The 17617-nt window shown below is 41.1% G+C and overlaps 9 protein-coding genes across 9 annotated transcripts; 5 read left to right on the top strand and 4 right to left on the bottom strand.

Annotated features, from left to right (window-relative positions):
* Positions 1–19: 19 nt before the first annotated feature.
* Positions 20–3856, bottom strand: NEMIN01_1310 (DNA repair protein RAD50; the record flags this gene model as incomplete). Its single annotated transcript, XM_051477252.1, has 1 exon — positions 20–3856. One exon carries the CDS (start codon positions 3854–3856, stop codon positions 20–22), a length of 3837 nt encoding a protein of 1278 aa, XP_051333212.1.
* Positions 3857–3982: 126 nt separating this feature from the next.
* Positions 3983–4852, bottom strand: NEMIN01_1309 (cyclin-dependent kinase 2; the record flags this gene model as incomplete). Its single annotated transcript, XM_051477251.1, has 1 exon — positions 3983–4852. One exon carries the CDS (start codon positions 4850–4852, stop codon positions 3983–3985), a length of 870 nt encoding a protein of 289 aa, XP_051333211.1.
* Positions 4853–5179: 327 nt separating this feature from the next.
* NEMIN01_1308 (large subunit ribosomal protein L23Ae) lies at positions 5180–5542 on the top strand (the record flags this gene model as incomplete). Its single annotated transcript, XM_051477250.1, has 1 exon — positions 5180–5542. One exon carries the CDS (start codon positions 5180–5182, stop codon positions 5540–5542), a length of 363 nt encoding a protein of 120 aa, XP_051333210.1.
* A 465-nt stretch (positions 5543–6007) lies between these two features.
* On the top strand, positions 6008–6727 carry NEMIN01_1307 (uncharacterized protein; the record flags this gene model as incomplete). Its single annotated transcript, XM_051477249.1, has 1 exon — positions 6008–6727. One exon carries the CDS (start codon positions 6008–6010, stop codon positions 6725–6727), a length of 720 nt encoding a protein of 239 aa, XP_051333209.1.
* Positions 6728–7101: 374 nt separating this feature from the next.
* Positions 7102–9939, top strand: NEMIN01_1306 (uncharacterized protein; the record flags this gene model as incomplete). The annotated part of the gene is made up of 1 exon (XM_051477248.1): positions 7102–9939. One exon carries the CDS (start codon positions 7102–7104, stop codon positions 9937–9939), a length of 2838 nt encoding a protein of 945 aa, XP_051333208.1.
* A 99-nt stretch (positions 9940–10038) lies between these two features.
* Positions 10039–11349, bottom strand: NEMIN01_1305 (signal recognition particle receptor subunit alpha; the record flags this gene model as incomplete). Its single annotated transcript, XM_051477247.1, has 1 exon — positions 10039–11349. The coding sequence occupies one exon, from the start codon at positions 11347–11349 to the stop codon at positions 10039–10041; it is 1311 nt and encodes a 436-aa protein (XP_051333207.1).
* Positions 11350–11584: 235 nt separating this feature from the next.
* Positions 11585–12979, bottom strand: NEMIN01_1304 (uncharacterized protein; the record flags this gene model as incomplete). The annotated part of the gene is made up of 1 exon (XM_051477246.1): positions 11585–12979. The coding sequence occupies one exon, from the start codon at positions 12977–12979 to the stop codon at positions 11585–11587; it is 1395 nt and encodes a 464-aa protein (XP_051333206.1).
* Positions 12980–13987: 1008 nt separating this feature from the next.
* NEMIN01_1303 (26S proteasome regulatory subunit T3) lies at positions 13988–15163 on the top strand (the record flags this gene model as incomplete). Its single annotated transcript, XM_051477245.1, has 1 exon — positions 13988–15163. One exon carries the CDS (start codon positions 13988–13990, stop codon positions 15161–15163), a length of 1176 nt encoding a protein of 391 aa, XP_051333205.1.
* Positions 15164–15289: 126 nt separating this feature from the next.
* On the top strand, positions 15290–17590 carry NEMIN01_1302 (uncharacterized protein; the record flags this gene model as incomplete). Its single annotated transcript, XM_051477244.1, has 1 exon — positions 15290–17590. One exon carries the CDS (start codon positions 15290–15292, stop codon positions 17588–17590), a length of 2301 nt encoding a protein of 766 aa, XP_051333204.1.
* Positions 17591–17617: the final 27 nt, after the last annotated feature.

Below are 17617 nucleotides of genomic sequence, written 5' to 3'. Positions count from 1 at the left end.
ACTGCTAGGCTTTTTACTTCTATATGTCGTATATTGACAGTTGGACAATCTTTGGTGTTCCCACGAGATCTCTTTCTAGCCGATAGAAATACTCTGTGCACTCTGTTGCCAGCAGCTCTCTGACAAACTCTTCGTCATGCGTGATGACAAGGAGCTGGAAGTTGCCTTCTGCCTTCCTGGCTTTTATAATGGAAGAAAGAGCCCTGGCTAAACCAGATATATTTGCCTTGTCCAAATTGGTTGTTGGCTCGTCCAGGGATAGAAACCCACAGTTTACACTGAACGCCTCAGCGAGTGCCAGGCGTATAACTATGGATGTTAAAACCTTCTGTCCTGCACTTACTCTTCCTCGCATGTCTATTTCCACACCGTTTTTCACCATAGAGATGCTGTATGTTTTGTCTAGGTGCGAAATAATCTTTATCTCATCGATGTCTGTTCCTTTGTATGCGAGGTCCCAGATTTCCTTTATTATTGCGTTGACCTCTGCTAGCTTCTCTGAGTGGTATCTTACGATCCCTGCCTGCACTCCCTTGATGTACTTTTCAAGGTCGGAAATGCTTTCCTTCAGCACTTTCATTGTTATGAATACGGACAGTTCATCTGTCTCAGCATTTGCATGTATTTTCACATCTGCCTCGTCTTCTTGTTTCTGTTTCTCCAAATTGTACTCTTCTCCAACGCACTCTGAGATGATTTTCTGCTCTTTTAGAATTGCTTCTTCTATTCCGTCGATTTCTATTTGGAGGTCAAAGAGAGTCTGCTGTGTTGCAAAGCTGCTCTCAATTTTGCTTCGAAGTATAGCTGCTCTGATGGAGTCTTTTACAAGCTGTTTGTGTGTCTGTGCATCTTCTGCTACTCTTCTCTTCTTATTAACAAGTTCTTTTTTATCCTCTGTCTCAATAAGCTGCTGTTTTAGGTCTGTTTCTGCTTTTTTGTGGTCTTCGGTGTACACATCCTTTGACAGTCTTTCTACCTTTATAAATATCTCTTGTATCTTCTCTTTGAAGGATGCTATCTTTATCAGGTTGCCGGTTGGAGGCTGGCACTCTTTGACCATTTCTTTGGCTTTGTATAGCACTGCCTCACTTCTGTGCAATTCCGCTATTTCTGCAGACTTTTCGTGCAGAAGAGTTTCTGTTTTTGTTTTCGCATTTTCCATGTCGTAGTGCTCTTTTTCCAGAGACATTGCTTCGTTTTTGTACTTGTTTCTCTTCTGCATTATTTCTTCTATTTCTTTTATTCTATCCCGAGACTCTTGTTTTTTGTTTTCAAACTCAATGTACTTCTCCTGCTCTTTCTGTTCGCACTTTTCTATTTCCTGCAGCTCTGCCATCTTTTGCTTGTACTTCGCATTGACTATGTTGTAGTCTTCGCTGACCAGATGTATTCTCTCTTCCCTTCTCTTGAGAGCATCTATCTCCTGGTACTTGCCTTTTAGGTTCTTTATAGATCTCATCTGTTTGTTCAAAGTATCCAGAAGGCCTAGTGACTCATCAAGCAGTAGCACACTATCTTTTTCAGATGACTTTTCGCTTGAAAAGTCCTCCAGAAACAGGCTAGATATCTCGTTCAAAAGGACTCTTAGAAGAGACTGATGCTGTTTTGTTTTTGTCCTCTCATTCTCCAAAATTATTTCGCTCTGTATTTCGTTCTTTTTCTTTTGTATGCATTCGAGAATTGTCTTAACTTTCTGGACGTGTCCTTTTGAGACCCCAGTGCTAATGAACGACTTGCAGAACGGACACTCTTCATGCGCTCTATTTAGAAACTCTTCGTATATCTTCTCTGAGGCTGAAATGCCTCCCCAGGACTCGTTTAGATCAGAGAGCGCATCTTCATATCCAGTCACTACATTCATCCTCCCTCCTTCTTTTATTCTCTGGAGTATTTCTGACTTTGTAATTAGTATCTTTCCAGCCACAATCTCTCCTGTTATTTCTTGAAGTATTTTCTCTATTTTTTTGATTTTCATCTGCTGGACTAGCGCAGCAGCTAGATGCTTTGACTCTTTTTGCACTTTTATTTCTATCTGCTGCTGCTGGCTTTGCTGAATTTCTTTTATCTTTGTCTCTAAGCTGCGTATCTTTATCTCTGTTGTCTCCTCTATCTGCAGAATATTTTCCATGGTTGCTCCTGGCTTTACATCCGCCGGGAACGGTATAAACTCCAGCTCTTTCTTTTTTCTGTCTATCTCTTCCTGCAGAAACTCTTTCTCTTTTCGTTTTTCTGTTTCTTTGAGAGCTATTTCTATTTCCCTTTGCAGCTCTTCTATTTCCAGGAATATTTTCTGTTTGTCATACTCCTGGCGCACAAAGGACGTATTTAGCACATTCTCGTTCTCCTGCACTTCTGTTATGAACGATGCATCATTTTCATTCAGGTCTGCATTCATAACTGTTTTTATCTCTTCGAGTCTTCGAACTATATTTCTGTGCTTTTCTTTCAGAATGCCCATCTCTTCTGTTTTTATTCTAATCAGGCTTTCTTTTCTCTGCAGTTTATGCTCCAGCACTGAGTAGATCTGTTCTATCAGTCCCTTTGCGCTTTCTATGAGACACACCTCGTCATCTACAGCAGCCTCTAGCTCAATAGGGCTTTCTAAGAGCGCATTTTCAAGATCGTACTTTTCATTTGACTCTATCAGATAGCTCAGCTGGCTCTTCAGTTCACCCAGCTTTTTCTCCAGCTCTTTTTCTTTTTCCTGGCTTACTACCTCTAAAACGCCCTGCAGCCGCATGAAAATGCTTTTCAAAACATTTCGACTTGCATCTATGTGTTTTTTCATCTCTTCTGTGGTATTTGCCCTATTTTCTAGTAGTATTTCGACCTCAAGCTTATTTTTCTCTATTTTTTCTTTTAGCTCTTCGAACTTTCTTATTTTCTCCAGGACTTCCATGCACTCCATCTCCAGCAGACTTTCTTCCTGCTTTAGGCCCTCCAGATCCTCTTTGCATGCGCTTGGAAGAATGCTCTGCAGCTCGCTGACTGGCTTATTTATCAGCGGCTTGGTAGATAGGCCCTGCAGCTCAGACTGCGCTCTTTCTTTATCCCTCAGCTCAGATAGAACAGTTTCACTCTGTTTTTCTTTTTCTTTCAGGTCAATCTGTGCATTTTTCAGTTTATCTTTTGCTAGGTCTGAAATATTCTTAATGACCGACAGTCTTTCTATTATTCTTGCTATTCTCTGCTCTATCACGTGCTTGTTCTGCGTTCTCTGCTGCAGTGTCTCGTACTTACACGACAGAATCTTTAGCTCGCTTGTTTTTTCTTTTTTCAAGACTGTCAGTGCATCGAGTGCCTTGATGAACCGAGAAGATGAAAATATTCCATCCATTTTCTTTTTTACAACCGACGAATCTCCAAGCGGCCACGTAGACTCTTCCTGGTGCACAAATATCACATTCTCTAGCACAGCTGGCGTTGTGCCCAGGAGAAGAGGCACTTCATTATCCACCTCAGACAGTTTATTGCATATCATCCTTTTTTCTCCATTCTTTATCTCCCAGAGCACGCTTTCACTTGTTCTTGTTTCTTTTTTTATTTTCCCCACTGTCTGCGTCATTCCTCGCACTATGATGTACTCCTTCCCCTCGCACGATGTGAACTTCATCATTATCTGTGCTTTGGTCTCTGTCCCCTGGGACATCCTTGGGTCGTGAATGAATGCTCCGTTTTTGCTGTTGGGAGGAAGAGACCCTGTCGTGGCATATTTCAGAGCTTCAACAATTGTTGTCTTCCCTGTCCCATTGTGCCCCACTATCAAAGTCAGCGGGCTCTGCATTTCAATGGCTGCTGGCTGGTCCTCTGAAAAGGCCCGGATCCCTTTTATCTTTAATTTGCCAATGCCAGACATTTAATTTTAAAAATGAAATGGTTTAATTTTATATTTGGAGCAGCTAACTTCTGCTATTTTTTACAGCTAAAATACTAAACAATGTGGAGTATAACTAAATGACTGCAGAATGACAGTGAAATCTTTTTATTCAGTGCTGAAGTATGGATGAGACAGCAGCCCTTTGGCAGATGGCCTGTCCAATGGATTATAGACAAGAATATCATTTACAAGAGACTGGCACTCTTTGTACCCTGGCAGATCCACTCCTGTTTTTTTCCAAAGAGGAAATTCAGGTTGGAAGTTCTTCAGCGCAGTCACGCCCGACCACACTTGTTCGTTAGGCGTGCCCAGTGTCTGGAATATCTTGTAGATCTGGTCTATTTCAGAGTCACCTGGGAAAAGCGGCTTCAAGAGCGCAAATTCAGAAATAATACAGCCCAGAGACCAGACATCCACTGCCATTGAATAGTTCTTGACTCCGAGTAGCAGCTCTGGGGCTCTGTACCAGAGAGTTACGACTTCGTTGGTTAAGGTGTGCAGAGGTATTCCTATGCTTCTTCCCAGCCCAAAGTCAGCTAGTTTGATCTGGTTGTTTTTTGTGATAAGAATGTTCTGGGGCTTCAGATCCCTGTGCAGCACCCCCACAGAGTGGCAGTACGCAAGAGCAGATGTCAGCTGATGGGAGAATGCTTTTATTTGATTTTTTGACAGGCTTTTCTTGTCTTTTCTGAGCGAATCAAGGTACTTTTTCAAGTCTGTTTCAGCGTATTCGAAGACAAGGTAGAGTTTGTTCTCCGTGTAGACCACTTGGTGCAGGGCAATTATGTTCGGGTGCTTTATATCTTTCAGCAGAGATATTTCTCTTATGGTGGTGGAAGGAACGCCTTCTCTGTCGTCGCTTAGCCGCACCTTTTTCAGCGCTATTATCTTTCCTGTGGTTTTTTCCTTCGCCTTGTAGACAACTCCGTAAGTCCCTTCTCCTATTTTTTCTATTTTCTGGAATGTTTCCGTCATGGGCGATAAAAATAATTTAAAAATTATACAAAAAAACGCTTCCAGCCGGATTCGAACCAGCGACCTTTCGGTTAACAGCCGAACGCGATAACCAGCTACGCCATGGAAGCACATTTGTATGCTGGCCCATGCCTACTTGTTCAGTGGATGCTTACTCACTGCTGGCGCAGAGGCACAGACTGCCTCTCTCCTGCCTGGGGATGAAGGCATGCCTCTCCAGACACTGTGCTGCACGCACGGCCAAAGTTTCAGCTCTTTTTGTTTTTTGCGATTTTGCACTTTCTTCCGCTTAGTAAATAATTATATTTCTTTTTTTTACCCCAGAAGATGTCTAAGAAGCAGTACAAAAAAAGTATTCAGTTGACCAACAGAGAGCTCAAGACCCCAAAGCCAATGACGCCTGAGGAAAGAATGAAGGAAATCAACCCAAGACTGCCACAGGACATAATCAAGTGCGCAGCCAAGACAGAGAAAGCTATGAGCCTAATGGAGAAGAAGAACACAATCATCTTTGTGTGCGATATCAAAGCCACCAAGCCAGAAATAAAGAAGGCAATTGAAAGCTTATACTCAGTTGCTCCCAAAAAAGTACACACAGCTATCACCTTCAAAGGAGAGAAGAGAGCATACGCCATGTTCTCAAATGAGCACAGCGCCATAGAAATAGCCAGTGCAGCAGACATCATTTAATAATAAAAAGTTAGGCTTTGTGATATGCTATTATGCGATGTTTGAGAACTTTTTGCTTTTGATCACTTCTTGTGCGCCAGTGAAAAAAGAACATAAAAATATTTGTGTGAAGTATTGTATTGCTGAGCAGGCTGAAATTAGACGGAATGAAAACGTGCAGAGAGTTGGGCTGCTATCATCACTATCCAGTTCATCTGTATGTTTATAGAAGAGCATGCAATAACTCTCATAGCTCCTTAAATTTGCTGAGTGCTAAGAATACTGCAGTATAGAACACACTGCAAATTCTTTTTGCATATTTTCTCCTCTGTGCTTGCTGTAGCTGTTTAATTAAGAGAATGCTGCAATATGAGAAAGCGCGGCAACTGTGGAAATAGACGCGTCTTTATTGAGACATTCTCCAATTATTCTGGTTATAGACATATCACAGTTTATATAAATGGTGGCGTTTTGAAAAAAGTTACAATGATACATATACACGACGCAACCGATGTTGAGCACATTGATATAACTCATGCTGTGAATGACAACCCAAATAGCAACGACCCTTCGCCCTTTGAAGAAAGACACTTGGCCACGTACAAAAACGTCATTTCATTTATAAAGCTAGCTGTCTATCTGTATATCTCCACTATTTCCATCTCGTACACATTTGACATCTTCTTCATCATGCACGCGAGCAATATTGTATGCTTCTGGAGCTTTGTCTGCTTTGTTGCAGCTCTGTTCTTCACTGTGTGCATGTGGGATGCATACATGGACAGAAAAAAGGAGAAAGCCAGAACACCCGAGTCCAGTGTGATAACTGTGCTTATTTCTCTTTTCCTGATCATTCCAGGCATTGCTGTGGGCAACCCATGGACAGCCTTCATTATAACAAACTGCCTAACGAGATCATTGGAGTATCCTCTAGTGGCTGGTGGACATCTGCTCTTTTATCTGATCTCCAGCGAGTACTGCAACAGCTCATTTGGCACTTTTATCAGCATAATACCCGGCATAATTTCAGTGGTTTCTCTGATTGAGTACGAATTCGACATGTTCTACCAGAAAAAGATAAGAATAACAAAGCACAGAGTATCTGCAACTGGGCTGGTGACTATCTCTGCCCTGATATTTGTGCTAGTGGTGGCTGTCTTTGGCGCAGGCGAAGTAAAACATCAAGCCACTGCAAGACTGCAATGAAAATTATAATTTAAAATATTCTTCATTCCAAATGCTTCTGTGCATGGTAGAGAGTGCTACAGTTGTATATCTAAGTAGGTGTATGGTGCAATCAACATTTACAGATGGGTATAGTCTAAACGCAGTGTAAGAGTAAGAGTGATCTTGTTATTTCTATTTCTGTACAGTGGTGAATGTTTCTACACTGCAGAGGCATAGGATGGAGATATAACGAGGTCTGTGTGGACGTAGCAGCTCTTAAAGTGTGCAGTCTTCAGTTTCTAAGAAATCTGTTTGCAAGAAAATTTTTAGATCAGATAGATCAAATTAAGATAAATTGGGTCTCTTCAATAAATAATTTTTATTAAAATTAAATTTTATTTTAATTCGCATCAATGGAAACTTTACATCTGGCAGAAAGTATAAACAAGACGACAGGATGGAGATTTCCAGTAGTGGGCATAAATGTCTCTCTTCTGGCAGTAGCTGCTCTTTTTTCCTATACGAAAAGAGGAAGAGAGTTGGAAGCTATCTTAACACAGGGCTCTGGATTGGACTTTTCCATACTCACTCTTGCGCTCACTCTTTCTCTGATGGCTGTGATTGCGTACACGTACGGAAGTGCAAGAGTCCACGCATTTAAGCAAAAAAGTGACATAGCTATGCTGGAGACTGTGCTAGGAGTGATGGGAATCGGCATAATAGGAGGAGTTGGCGCAAGCCCCATTTACATTCTCCTCTGTTTCCTTACGCTTCTTCTACTGAGAAGTGGCTCAATATACAAATACGAGCTGCCCGCAGCCTGTGTGCTGATAGCCAGCAGTTTTCTGCTGAGTAGCCCCGGGCTGTCGGTAAGGACCACAACGCTTTTGCTCTCCCTGGGAATGTCGCTTTCCATTTTAGGAACTATCAGCCTCGAGTCCATAATCAAGAACAGAAGCATCAACATGTTTGGGTACTATTTTATGCTGATAAGTGCCCTTCTGGGCGCATTCATGTATAGCCCCATTACCTTCATTATTTTCCCAATTGTAACGTTCTGCAACTTAAACTCTCACGCGATAGGGAAAGTAATTAAAAAAATTCCCGTAGTCTCAAGTGTCAGAGAGTACTACGCGAAGATAATGAAGAAAAGAAAGGTTAAAATTTTCTTCACATTCTTACTAAAGGTAACCAACATAGTCCTCCTTGGGAGCATTATCGCGTGGTTTGTGCTCCACTTTTCAGCCTGGTACACCAACAATCCGAAAGTATTGGGAATAATGGGAATATCCGTTAGCGATAACTCGCCGATATTCATTGGAATTGCAGAGAAAATAGGATACCTACTGGACACCTTCTACACGCTGATACACACCGTTTTAAGAGCTGTACGACCAAAAAACATCGCACTATTTTTGCTGAACTCAGTGAGAATAAACCCGCAGAAACCTGTAGTTCCAAACAGCCTAATTAAGCAGATAGTAGCCATACTGTACAGGATTCTACTGGTAGCTGACAATGCAGTAATGGCAATAACCAAGCTAGCAGGCACTATCCTATACGCAGGATGCTACCTAGTGATCAACCTATCAGAGGTAGCTGGATTTATGGCCAATATTGCAAGAAATCTCTTTGCAAAAACCATATACATCTTTGAAACAGCGATGTACTTTTTGCTAGGCAGAAGAGTGGAGATAGCTCCAACTGTTTTAGAGCCATCGATGAGTTTTTCGCAGACTATATTGGATGCCATGCTACTTCCATTCAGACTAACAAAATCACTCTTCAGCATGACAATGAGGAGAAGAACTCCTCCAGTTGTTGTATTGCAGCCAGAGTTACCAATAGAAGGAAATATTCTAACGGCATTTTACGGGCTGCTGATGAATCTCGTGCTGGTGCTGTTCTATGGATACTACTCTGTCGTTGTGTCTAGCATTGGACAGTACATCGCATCAGACAAAACATTCATGCTTACTCCAAGGGGAATAAAACCAATTATAAACGAAGATGCAGCATACATACCAGAGCACATAAATAGAATTCCCAGAGACAACTTCTACCAGAAATACTTTGATCTATACTGCGATCAGGTGGGCATATTCTCCCGTCTGAACGAGAACGGAGCATACTTTGAGCAGCCAGTCATCGAAAGTGTAGATGAGAACGAAAAACAGAGTATGTCCATCGAGAAGTACACAAAAGACCAGGTGTGCAAGCCTGTGTCCTCTTTTGAAGAGGAGCTGCAGAGCAAGATATCAAAGGTAGGGCCTGTGGGCGCTAGATTCAAGCTGGATGAAAAGTTTGGAATAAAGAAAATTCTCCAATACTTCCCCTCCATCAGAAGCACAAAGGAATTTTCAGAGAAAGAGCTGAAGCTAAAGAAAGCAGTAGGAGACGCGAAAAAAGAAATTAAAAAATTCAAAGCAAAGAACTCGCACTTTGACAATATAATGGGAAGAAAAAAGAACGAAGGCGAAGCTCTTGCTAAGGCCAAGGCCATTTTCAGCAAGGCGCAGTCAGACTTAGTGCAGTACTACACCAACTACTACTACAATATGTACACTCTTGCAAAACATTTCCTAAATGAGATAGATCCATCAGTTGCCAACCTGGTGTCTGGCTCTGCGATAGGTCTGTACAATAGCATACTGCCTGAGAAATACCGCGACATCTCTGACGAGTACTTTAAGTCCATCATATCTCTGAGAACAGCCCTAATCGAGAAAGAGCTGCCCTTCATAACTGAAATGCAATCCGCAAAAGTTTTCTGCAAGCCGCTCTTCCTTGATCTGCAGCTGAGAAACAAGATACAGACACAGAGCCCAAGGGAAGGATTCTTTATCCAGGGCATTTCCGACAGTGTAGTAGATTATGAAAAATTATCAGCTGAGGAAAAAGGCCTTATCGTGTTCCAAGAGCTGATAAGCATCAAGAGAGACGCAGACTACATACACTTTAAGTCTGTCGTATCAACAGATCCAACTGTGAAAGTTCCTGCGCATACAATAACCGAATCTACCGGAATAGATATTGCAATTAGAAACGAAGACACAACGGTTGTATCAGTTTCTCTGAACAACAAGCCAATACTTGCCAGCGTTATTCCAGAGGAAAACACAGGGCGCGTGCTGGTCGATCTAAAAATACCAAACAGCTTGGTCAAAAATGAGTCCAATGTGATCTTTACAGTGCGCATGTTCAGAGGACATACATCACTCGTTCACACAGCGACATACGCAATTGCATAGTCAATTAATAAAACTTTATACCTCATATGAAAAACAGCTGATATCTAGAATTCATGTCTAACTTGTATCATAAATATACGCAGATAATCTTTATTTCAACTATATATATAATGCCTCGCACAGGTTGTCTATATCAAACGGCAGCAGATCAACATTCTTCTGGCCTACTCCTATAAATACTACGGGCTTGTTCACTGTTTTTGCGAGACTGATTATAGTTCCCACCTTCTCATCAACTGCATCACACTTTGTTACGATAATGCCATCTATCGACTTGTCAACGCATGCTCTTTCTATGTAATCATTGAATCCTTTGATTTGGTCTATTGAATCGTTTCCTACGAGTGCCTCACCTACATAAAAAATTTTATTTGGTTTGTTCACTCGGATCAGCTTCGATAGGGAAAGCATTGCCTGGGTGTTCCCTGGCATACGGCCGCATGTATCAATGAGCACCACGTCGTACTTGTGCTCTACTGCATGGGATATTGCTTTGCTCGCAATAGCTGCTTCGTCTTTTTTGTATCCTTTTTCATACAAAGAGATTGCATGGCCTCTAGCCTGGTATCTTTCAACGTACTTTTTGAGCTGTTCTATTGCCCCACTTCTGAAGCCGTCGCATGCTGCCACACAAATTCGGTACTTGTTCTTGAGTATCCAAAGACAGAGCTTTGAGAGAGTGGTTGACTTTCCAACTCCATTCACTCCAACCATGCAAAATACATACGGGCCCTTTGCAGTCTTCTTGTGCGCTTCTATCTCTTCTATTATTCTATCAGGAGATATTGTAGGAACTATTTCAGAAATTACCCTTTTGAAGCTCTTTTTTAGCCTGTCCACTTCAGAGTCATCTCCATCTTTATCTTCATTCTTCATCACAGACACTATGTCGCTGGCTATTTTTCTGCTGAGCACGTGAGGAATATTTCTCCCGAGAAGATGCTCTTGAATGGATTGCTCGCTTACCTCTTTTTTCTTTGTGAAGAGCTTGAGAATGCTTTCCGGGTTCTTCCATTTGCTCCATCCAGTGGGCTCTTCGTCTGGGTCTGAGTCTTCTGCTTCTGCATTGTTCTCTGCCTCTTCTTCTTCATTATTTTCGTTTTTATCCTTGAATATGCCGGATAAACTCCGCGAGTTTTCAGACTTTTCTATTTTATTTTTTGCCTCACAGACTGCTTCTTCGATCTCTCTTTCAACTTCTGCTTCTTTGTACACAGCCAAGTACACATTGCTGGGGCCGAATGTGTAGGTAATTCGATCATTGCGCACTTTGACTGTCTGCACAGTGGAGGAGGGCTGCAGCGCCTGCAAAAAGCTTTCTAGATAGGAAGGCCTGGACCCTATCTCTCCCAGCACAATCCCTCCTCGTGTGCCAACTAGTCTGTACATAATGCTTTCTCTGTTCTCCATGCGAAAATAAATTACAGAATTAAATATTTTTCCATCTTATAGAGCAGCTGGTAAAATGCTATTTTTATCCTGTTTGTTCAAATGTAGATCAGTCTCTATTTTAACTGATTTAATAGCATCTAGATAGAGATAATTAAGAGTGCACTCAGCAAAAAAGGAAATGTGTTTTTTGGAGGAAGGAGTATAGTTTCATAAGTAATTTATTCAAATGTTACATTTTTATTGCTCTAATTGGCTAAAAAGGGTATATGCTTGGCACGTACTTTTTCACCATGCAGCAAAGAAAAGACAGCAGAATGCCAATGCACAGCCCAATGGGCAGATCTTGTGTATAGAGGGTAGGAAGAGCCACACAGACTGTGAAGAATATGGAATACGCGCCTTCGTTCCATACCGTTATGATAGAGTCTTTTAAAATGTCAAAGCCAATGAAAAGCAGAAGCATGTCCAGACAGGCCTGCGGAACAAAAGAGAAAAATGTCTGGCCAAGAATGTACAGCACAGAAAAAATAAAAACGAGAGCCAGACCGTCTATTTTTTTCGTGCTGACTTTGTTTCTGTTATATGCGATGGTCGAAGAGGACACAACGTACGTTGAAAATCCTCCAAAGATCGTGCTAAACATATTTGAAAATCCATTTGATAGCAGCTCTTTTTCTGTGGATGACTTTACGCTGCATCCCGTTGTGATTGCTGGAATATTGATGGGGAATTGCACCAAGTTAATGAGAACTATGCCTGCAATCTTCAGGAAGCCGTTTGCATTGAATATGAGGCTCCATTGTATGCGGTCAAGCGAGAACTCATGGAACAAAGGAAGGTCAAAAAGCGCCATTAAGTTTTTCCCCTGGGAGGGCAAGAAACCAGCTGCTCTAGCTTCTTCCACTCCTCCCCAGAAGAAGAAGATTGGAATGTAGGAGAGGGCTGTCAAGAACAGAAAGTTGACAAAGTAGGAAAAAGGCCCAAATGACGGATATCTTTTACCAATGTGCTGCGATAGCACCCACAGTCCCAGGCCGCCAGCACTGTATGAGGCAATAATCAAGTACTTTGTGGCACTTGAGTATTTAGATCCAATGTCTATCATCGATGCATTGCCGTACACACAGCAAAGACACCCTATAACAAAGAACAGCACAGTGCCTATTTCTTTGGGGATCTTCTCAAGGACCCTTTGGAAGCCCAGAAGATACAGCGTGAAAAAGACAAGACTTGTCAAGAATGTCGATATGGTAATGAATGCGATGACTGTGTAGAACAGCTGCGGCCCGTAAAGATTGTTGTTAATATGCAGTGATTTCGATAGCTCACCGTACGCTATAAAGTTCTCTGATATGGGCGTAGTTATGAGCCCCATCTTGAAAGACGAAAAGACAAAGAACAGAATCTGCGAGCTAATTGCCCCAACCACAAAGAGCAAGCTGCTGTATTTTTGCAAATCCATCCCCTGGATGCTCCCAAAGCCAATTCTTCCAACTGTCATGGTGTCCATGAAATAGAGCAATATTCCGAGGAGACAGCACGACAGCCTTTCTTTAACCGTTGTCTGATATTTAACTTTCCTTATTTCTACTGCTTCGATCTCTTCTTTTACAAAACTTGTTTCTTCTATTATGTTGTCTGTTTCCATAAAATTTTGTAGTATCTTAAATTAAATAGCTGCAGTTCTAGGGGTTAATAAAATAAATAGCTAATTTTTCCATTGGCTCCGTCACATTGTTCTTCTCCCATGCTTCTGTCTCATTCTAATCCAGCAGGCAGTAAGTCATCAGATATCACAGTGCAAACATACGTCTATCTGATTTAGCAATTGTTCTAACGGTAAAAAGTAAACTAGCAGTTTTTATCAAAGAATAAATGGTTTTATCTAAGATCAAATAAACTTGCTGATTATTCTTGTAGTACATACTAACAAACAGCTATCTTTCTGTTCTTCTATTTGATCTATCGCAGTTAATTCTTCCATAAAAGGTGAACAATGTCCTTATACCGCTTGTTGCCAGGGGATATATTCGCAATTTTAATGTTTTATTTTGAGTTTTATTTTAGTCAGCAACACTGTGCAACAAAATAAAATGTATATGTTCTCTATTTTAAAATTTTCTTTGGCTTTCTGTTTAGTTTTTCTCACTATTATAAATTACTAGAATATGCAGCGTTGTAAAAAACAAACACACTATTTATTCTATGTCCACAAGGAAAAAACAGTATCTCTTATAAGTCTGCATATAAATCAACACCCAATAAAAACAGTGATATATAGATCTTTTATTGTTCTGTGAGAAGACTCAAGGCTATACACTATTAAAATGCAATCTTCTGGATGTTTTAAATGACAAATTGCTTTTTTCAGTAGATTTGATGCTTTTTAATCCTAATTCAAGAAATAAGCAACTGTTCACAAAGCCATCTTACTAGAAAATGCACAGATAACTGCAGAAAGTATATTTCAATACATCCTACAGCTGCAATCTTATCATTTAGCTGTTCTATGCACATTTCACAAGCCTTACAATGGCTCTCTGGTCAATGTGCATCTATACTCTTCTGATTATTCTAGCAGATGTTTCACACACCGCATGACTTCTGTCCACTTTCTAATCTATTTTATTATTAATTTAATATTTTCTTGTTTTCTATGAATACAGAAGTGCTAGCAGAAGACGGAATATTTGAGCACAAGCTGTGCTTGGAAATGGAAAGAGAGCTGGAGCTGGTGAATTTAAAAGAAAAGTACATACTCGAAGAGATAAAGTCTCTGAAGAAAGAATTCCTGAAATCGCAGCAGGCAATTGAAAGAGTGAAGAGTGTTCCTCTGATCATGGGGCACTTTCTAGAGGCCATCGACTCAGACACAGCAATCATAGGAAGTACAGCAGGGTCTAATTCCATAGTAAAGGTTCTATCGACAGTGAACAAAGAGCTTCTCAAGCCAAATACAAGCGTAGCCCTGCACAGACACTCAAGCGCTCTAGTGGATGTTCTACCCCCCGAGGCAGATAATACGTTTTCTGTGCTGGGAGAAGAAGGAAGGCCCAATGTAACATATGCTGACATAGGAGGACTCGACTCACAGAAACAGGAGATAAGAGAAGCGATTGAGCTGCCGCTGACAGACTTAGCACTCTACCAGCAGATAGGAATAGAGCCACCTCGCGGAGTGCTCTTGTACGGTCCCCCGGGAACAGGAAAGACAATGCTGGTGAAGGCAGTGGCTAACCACACGAAAGCAACATTCATTAGGGTGAATGGGTCTGAGTTTGTGCAGAAGTATTTGGGAGAAGGCCCCAGAATGGTTCGAGATATATTCAGACTCGCAATAGAAAAAGCGCCATCGATTATCTTTATCGATGAGGTGGATTCTATAGCCACAATGCGATTTGATGCAGCAACTAGCGCAGACAGAGAAGTGCAGAGAGTTTTGATTGAGCTCCTGAACCAAATGGACGGATTTGACCAAACAACAAATGTAAAAGTGATCATGGCAACGAACAGAGCAGACACCATAGATCCTGCGCTGCTCAGGCCAGGAAGACTCGACAGAAAGATAGAATTCCCAGTTCCAGACAGGAGACAGAAAAGAATGATATTTACTACAATAACCAATAAGATGAGTCTATCGGGAGAGGTAGACTTGGAGGACTTGGTGGTGCGGTCAGATAAGCTATCTGCAGCTGACATTAACTCGATATGTCAGGAGGCAGGCATGCTGGCTGTGAGGAACGGAAGATACGTGGTGGCTAAGGGAGACTTTGAAGCTGCGTATGCGCGAATTGTGGAAAAGAAGAACTCAGAGCACGGATTCTACTACTGATACAGATAAAAATAAAAGTGATGAAAATTTGAAAAGTAACCAATTGTTAAGCAGTCACATTTGTGTGGTTTTTTTGTTCTATCAGCTGATGAAAATATTTATAAATAGATAGGCGAAGTGGAGGGTATGAGGAATGTTTTAATTCACAGAGCTATTATATGCGGTGTAATAGGAATGATACTATGCGCAAAATTATCGGAGGCATCAGAGGCTGCAGGTCTAGTAGGAGCTACACCAGGAGAGTCTCCAGTAATTGCACCGCCAACGAATGAAGCACCAAAAGAGCAATTACCGACTGGAAGTTCTCCATCTTTGGTAGATTTAGCAGGAAAGCCTTCAGCAGAAGGAGCTCCAAAGGAGGAGTTAGCAGGAGAAGTTCCAGGATTAGATGCACCAGAGAAGACAAGTTTGGCAGGGCAGCCACCAGAGGACTCGAAAAAAGATCCTGTTGTAGAAAATATACCGGGATTATCTTTGCCAGAAGAAAAAGAAAAAAAGAAAGAGAAAGAGAATCCACTGGAACAAAAGGGAGGAATGGAGCTGAAAGATCCTAGTATAGAAGATCCAAACGAAAAAGAAAAGAAGGATTTAAATGCTGAAAATGGTGCTATTAACTTAGATGGAAAAGAAGGTATTCTAGACAAGGGAAATAAGATGCCAGAAAATGACATAAAAATGGGCCCAGATGGAAAGCCAATGGATGATAAAGACAAAAAAATAAACGAAAATGAAAAAGTTATAAAAGATGAAGATAAGAAGCTTAATCAAAGTGAGAATCCCTTGGACGAGAAAAATAAGGAAATTAGCCCAGATGGAAGGCCTGTGAAAGATGGAAAAGATAAGAAACTAGACAAAGATGCAAATGGAATTGCTGGAGAAAGTAAGAAGAAGGATAAAAATGAAAAGGCTATGAAAGATGGAAGCAAAGAGCTTGAAGTAGATGAGAAAGAGAGACCTATAGAAGACAGCAAGAAGCCTGGCTCTACTAGAAAGAATAAAAGAAAAAATCGAAGTGAAAAGCTTACAAATGGCGAAGATACTGGTGATGACGTAGAAGGTTTGGGTGAAGAAAGAACAAATAATACTGGCCCAAAGAAGAAAAGAAGAAGAGGATCTAGGTCGAATCGCTCAGATTCAACAGAAGATAAATATGATGACAGACAGAGGGGCGGATCTAGCAACAACAACCATAACAATCCAAACAACCAGAACTCTAGCAACAACATATTTAACATCTTTGGAAATCCAGGGAGACAGGATGACTCATCTGGTAAAAGTAAAAGCATAAAAGATGAGGATAAAAAACAGCCAGCTCAAAATGTAAATAATTCTCAAGAGGGTAGGAGTGAAAAGAAGAATCCAAATAGAAAAAACGATGTAGATGCTGAAGATGTTCGCAGTGAAAAAGAGAAGAGACATACACAAAATAGTGAAAGACCGAATGATCCAGAAGATGACAGACGCTCAGATAAATACAGCAAAGATAAACCATCGATAAGATCTAGAAGAGATGATGTACATACTCATTCACACGAAAATGATAACAGAAGAGTAAGATCTGATGGCATTGATCATACTCATGATGATATACATAATCACTCACATGAAAATAGAAAGAGAAATAGAAGATCAGCTGGCAATAGCCACACTCATGACGATGTGCATACTCATGATGATATGCATACTCACTCACATGAGAATAGGAGTAGAAATAAAAGATTGAATAGCAGAATTCATACTCACAACGATGTGCACGATCACTCAGACAGAAAGAGAAGATCAAGATCAGCTGACAGTAGCCATACTCACGATGATGTGCATACTCATTCACATGAAAATAGAAATAAAAGATCAAGAGCAACCAATTGCACCCACACACATGACGATGTAGAAAATACAGAAAACCGATCTGATGGGTGCAGCGGGTGCTGTGAGCACGAAAATAAAACTACTAGGTCAACTTCCAGAAATTGCAGAAAGAGCGATAGATCGGGTGGATGCTGCAGAGGCGGAAGTAACGACCGAAGCAGTAGCAGATCATTCAATAGAAGCTGTGCACAGACTAACACAGAAGAAATAGGTGACAATTCATGCGAAAACCCAGAAAAGTGCTGTAAGCATGGAAGCGGCAGCCAGAGCTCCAGATTAACTAAAAGAAGACGGTCAAAAAAGCGTGATTCAAAAATCTGCACAGATGAAAACTGCGAAAAAGAAAATGCAAAGCCATCTGTCTGCGATAATTGCCAAAGGTATCCGTGCGAGTGCCCTGATGAAAGAGCCTCCTTGAGATCCAAAAGATCCAAATCAAAAAGAAAGGGCTGTCCAGGAGGAAACTGCAGTGCAGATGATGTAGCGCAAGGGAGAGAGGTAGTGCAGTCCTCCAGCTCAAAAAAGTCAAAAAAATATTCTAAAAAGATCCTGAAATAGAAATCTGCAATAGACTAGCCAACACAA

This window comes from Nematocida minor, assembly GCF_024244105.1.
Source record: "Nematocida minor strain JUm1510 chromosome Unknown 7872, whole genome shotgun sequence".
In the NCBI taxonomy this organism is placed as follows: Eukaryota; Fungi; Microsporidia; genus Nematocida; species Nematocida minor.
Note: the sequence above shows the minus strand (reverse complement) of the source record. Positions and strands in the feature narration are given on the sequence as shown.